General features: G+C 34.6%; 1 protein-coding gene across 1 annotated transcript; it reads right to left on the bottom strand.

Moving 5' to 3' along the window:
* Positions 1-265: 265 nt before the first annotated feature.
* Positions 266-1,144, bottom strand: LOC132548534 (transmembrane protein 45B-like). The gene has a single exon (XM_060212400.1). It carries the CDS (start codon positions 1,142-1,144, stop codon positions 266-268), a length of 879 nt encoding a protein of 292 aa, XP_060068383.1.
* Positions 1,145-3,152: the final 2,008 nt, after the last annotated feature.

The raw sequence follows: 3,152 nt of genomic DNA, 5'->3' as shown, positions 1-3,152 counted from the left end.
GGAAACTTTATATGGCCTGTAAAAGGTCAGGAATTCATATCTGTTTGTACTAAAACCATAGAAATATCAGTATGCACTATACTGATATATGATATAAGGCCTCGATCAGCTTCGTTTCATGGACATAACAAAGCAAAAATGATGTACACTTAACAAATCATTACCTTGACGTTTAAATAAACTGGATGGCTATTGATTGAACACAACTATGCAAGCAAAAGCTGCAGGTGTTCAGAACAACATGGTGTACCTAGTATTGTTAGTCCTACTGACCAACTGTTGACTTCTGGAACTCAATTTCGCTGTCGCTGTCATCATTCATGCTGATCAACGTCTGCCCGTTAGCACCTGTATGTATCAACCGTTTCATTGCCATTTCATTTTCATTGAAATCTTTAAATCTTTTATGAAAACATGCCACAAAACCTCCTATTGCTAGCATTGTTAAGAACACAGCCCCACAATGCCAGGTGAAGAACATGGTTGCTATCATCAATGAATCGTGGTCCTCTGGGTTCCATGCCTCAGCTCCAGGTGATGGGTTGTACAGGATAAAAGCTACCTGCCAAAACCATGTTCCTTGCAAGAAAATGAAATAGGATCGTGACAATGCGATGAGAATATTGTTTCTCCACTTGATTTCTGCTGTCAGTGCCAGCAGGTTGGCACCGATAGTGTAAATGAGGAGTGTATGAAGGAGGACATCCAATTCATTCCTGCCATGAAGGTGAAACTTGAATAGCAAACCTTCTACCATTACGGCCAACCACATGCTAACATATTCAATATCTTTGGGCACTGGAGCTTTGAAGTATTGTAGCAGATCCATCACACCTGTTAGTCCAAAAAAAAAGAACATAGTAGCATGCTGTCCATTTCCAAGAGTTGTGAACTTTCCGTCATTAAAACCCGTGTAAATTTCTAGACTAAAACCAACTGTAACGAAGAACAACTTCACTACAGGTTCTATTGGCCATTCTGCAAATTTTCCACACAGACATGAACAGGGATATGTTGCTGTGGAGACAAAACGTGTATTTCTTTGACGGCAGTTGTAGTATCTATGAAACATTTGCACTGTCCACCATAATGCAAACAGGATGAAGAATGATCCTGGAAGAGCGTGGCCTCCAAAATTACCCATATTGCTAAAAGTTTGAGAACTTCCAAGTTGTTTATGTTCCTCAATGAATCAGGATCTGAAAACAAAAATAATTGATTACTTACTCAGACGGTGAAATGTTTAATGTATGGTAAAATATCTCTCACAATTTTGATTCAAAGTAACAAACATTGATCTTGGTTGGAATGTAAATTTGAATTATCCTCATACCTGAATTTACCAACATGAGTTTTTACATAAAAATTGGGGTCCATATCACTATCCAAGGACAGGTGAATTGTTTTCTGCAGTCATGTAAGGATTTCAATATGGTTGTCATAATGGAAATCTTGAAAGATGCATGGGTTTGATTAGTGGAGGTTCAATCTCTCACACCTTCTTCAGTAAGGAGTAGCAATGAAAAGGGAGACCATTTCTGTCATGTTGAACAATGTATTGTGTTACGATCCTTAGTTTTAAGTGGAGATTCTGTCTGTATCTCATCATTTATTAAAAGCAGTACAGCATTAAAACTAACAGATATGCAGATAAAGGCTGGATAATGTTACCAAGTATTTGACCTGAAGAGCAAAAACATACTAATTTTCTCTGAGATCATTTGAAAGCACCTACTGAGCAGGGTGTCCAGGTTCAACTTTTGGCCCCCTTTTTGTTAAAGATATTAATGCTATCATGCAGTGATGATATATTTGTCCTGAAACATGAAGGTTTTTTAGCAACTCTGCATAGAAAACTTTAAATATTATATTTTCATAATATTATTCAGAAGGTGGTTCTATATAGTTACGAAAAATCTGAATCTATAAAACATCCAGTGCTTTAGAGCTGTACAACTTTTATCTATAATTAGCAGAAAACTTTTTTTATGACGATGTATACTGTGACACATTATCCTTTGTTGAGCTAATATGAAATAAACACTGTCTAAAATCCTTAATCAATAAGATACAATCATATACATGTAAATAGATGTCATATATACTATTTTGAATTACTTGTTTCAAGGCTTCACCAAGTTGCTTATATATAACTTTAAAGGAAATTTCATAAACACTCAAATGTAATTACAAATTCTACCAAATATAAAATCCTGCCAAATCAGGACCTTTTTGCATTTTCTATGTAAGAGGCAATGCATTTACTCATTTTTTTAAAGTAAAAGCTATCAAAGTTTGACCCAGACTTACAATGTAAATCTGATAAACAGGAAAACAGATGTAAATCTGATAAACAGGAAAACAGATGTAAATCTGATAAACAGGAAAACAGATGTAAATCTGATAAACAGGAAAACAGATGTAAATCTGGTAAACAGGAAAACAGATGTAAATCTGGTAAACAGGAAATCAGATGTAAATCTGATAAACAGGAAAACAGATGTAAATCTGGTAAACAGGAAAACAGACGTAAATCTGATAAACAGGAAAACAGATGTAAATCTGATAAACAGGAAAACAGATGTAAATCTGATAAACAGGAAATCAGATGTAAATCTGGTAAACAGGAAAACAGATGTAAATCTGATAAACAGGAAAACAGATGTAAATCTGGTAAACAGGAAAACAGATGTAAATCTGGTAAACAGGACATCAGATGTAAATCTGGTAAACAGGAAATCAGACGTAAATCTGATAAACAGGAAATCAGATGTAAATCTGGTAAACAGGAAATCAGATGTAAATCTGGTAAACAGGAAAACAGACGTAAATCTGATAAACAGGAAAACAGATGTAAATCTGATAAACAGGAAATCAGATGTAAATCTGATAAACAGGAAAACTGATGTAAATCTGATAAACAGGAAATCAGACGTAAATCTGATAAACAGGAAAACAGATGTAAATCTGATAAACAGAAAATCAGATGTAAATCTGATAAACAGGTAATCAGACATAAATCTGATAAACAGGAAAACAGATGTAAATCTGATAAACAGGTAATCAGACATAAATCTGGTAAACTGATAAACAGGAAAACAGACGTAAATCTGATAAACAGGAAATCAGATGTAAATCTGGGAAATCACAGG

The sequence above is a fragment of the Ylistrum balloti genome, unplaced genomic scaffold (genome assembly GCF_031769215.1).
Source record: "Ylistrum balloti isolate Yb309-2 unplaced genomic scaffold, AGI_CSIRO_Ybal_v1 Utg370016, whole genome shotgun sequence".
In the NCBI taxonomy this organism is placed as follows: Eukaryota; Metazoa; Mollusca; class Bivalvia; order Pectinida; family Pectinidae; genus Ylistrum; species Ylistrum balloti.
This window is presented reverse-complemented; position numbering and strand designations above follow the sequence as displayed.

Bases quoted from the DNA above. Each gene is read 5' to 3' on its own strand.
- LOC132548534 (XM_060212400.1), bottom strand. From the start codon at position 1,144: ATGGGTAATTTTGGAGGCCACGCTCTTCCAGGATCATTCTTCATCCTG.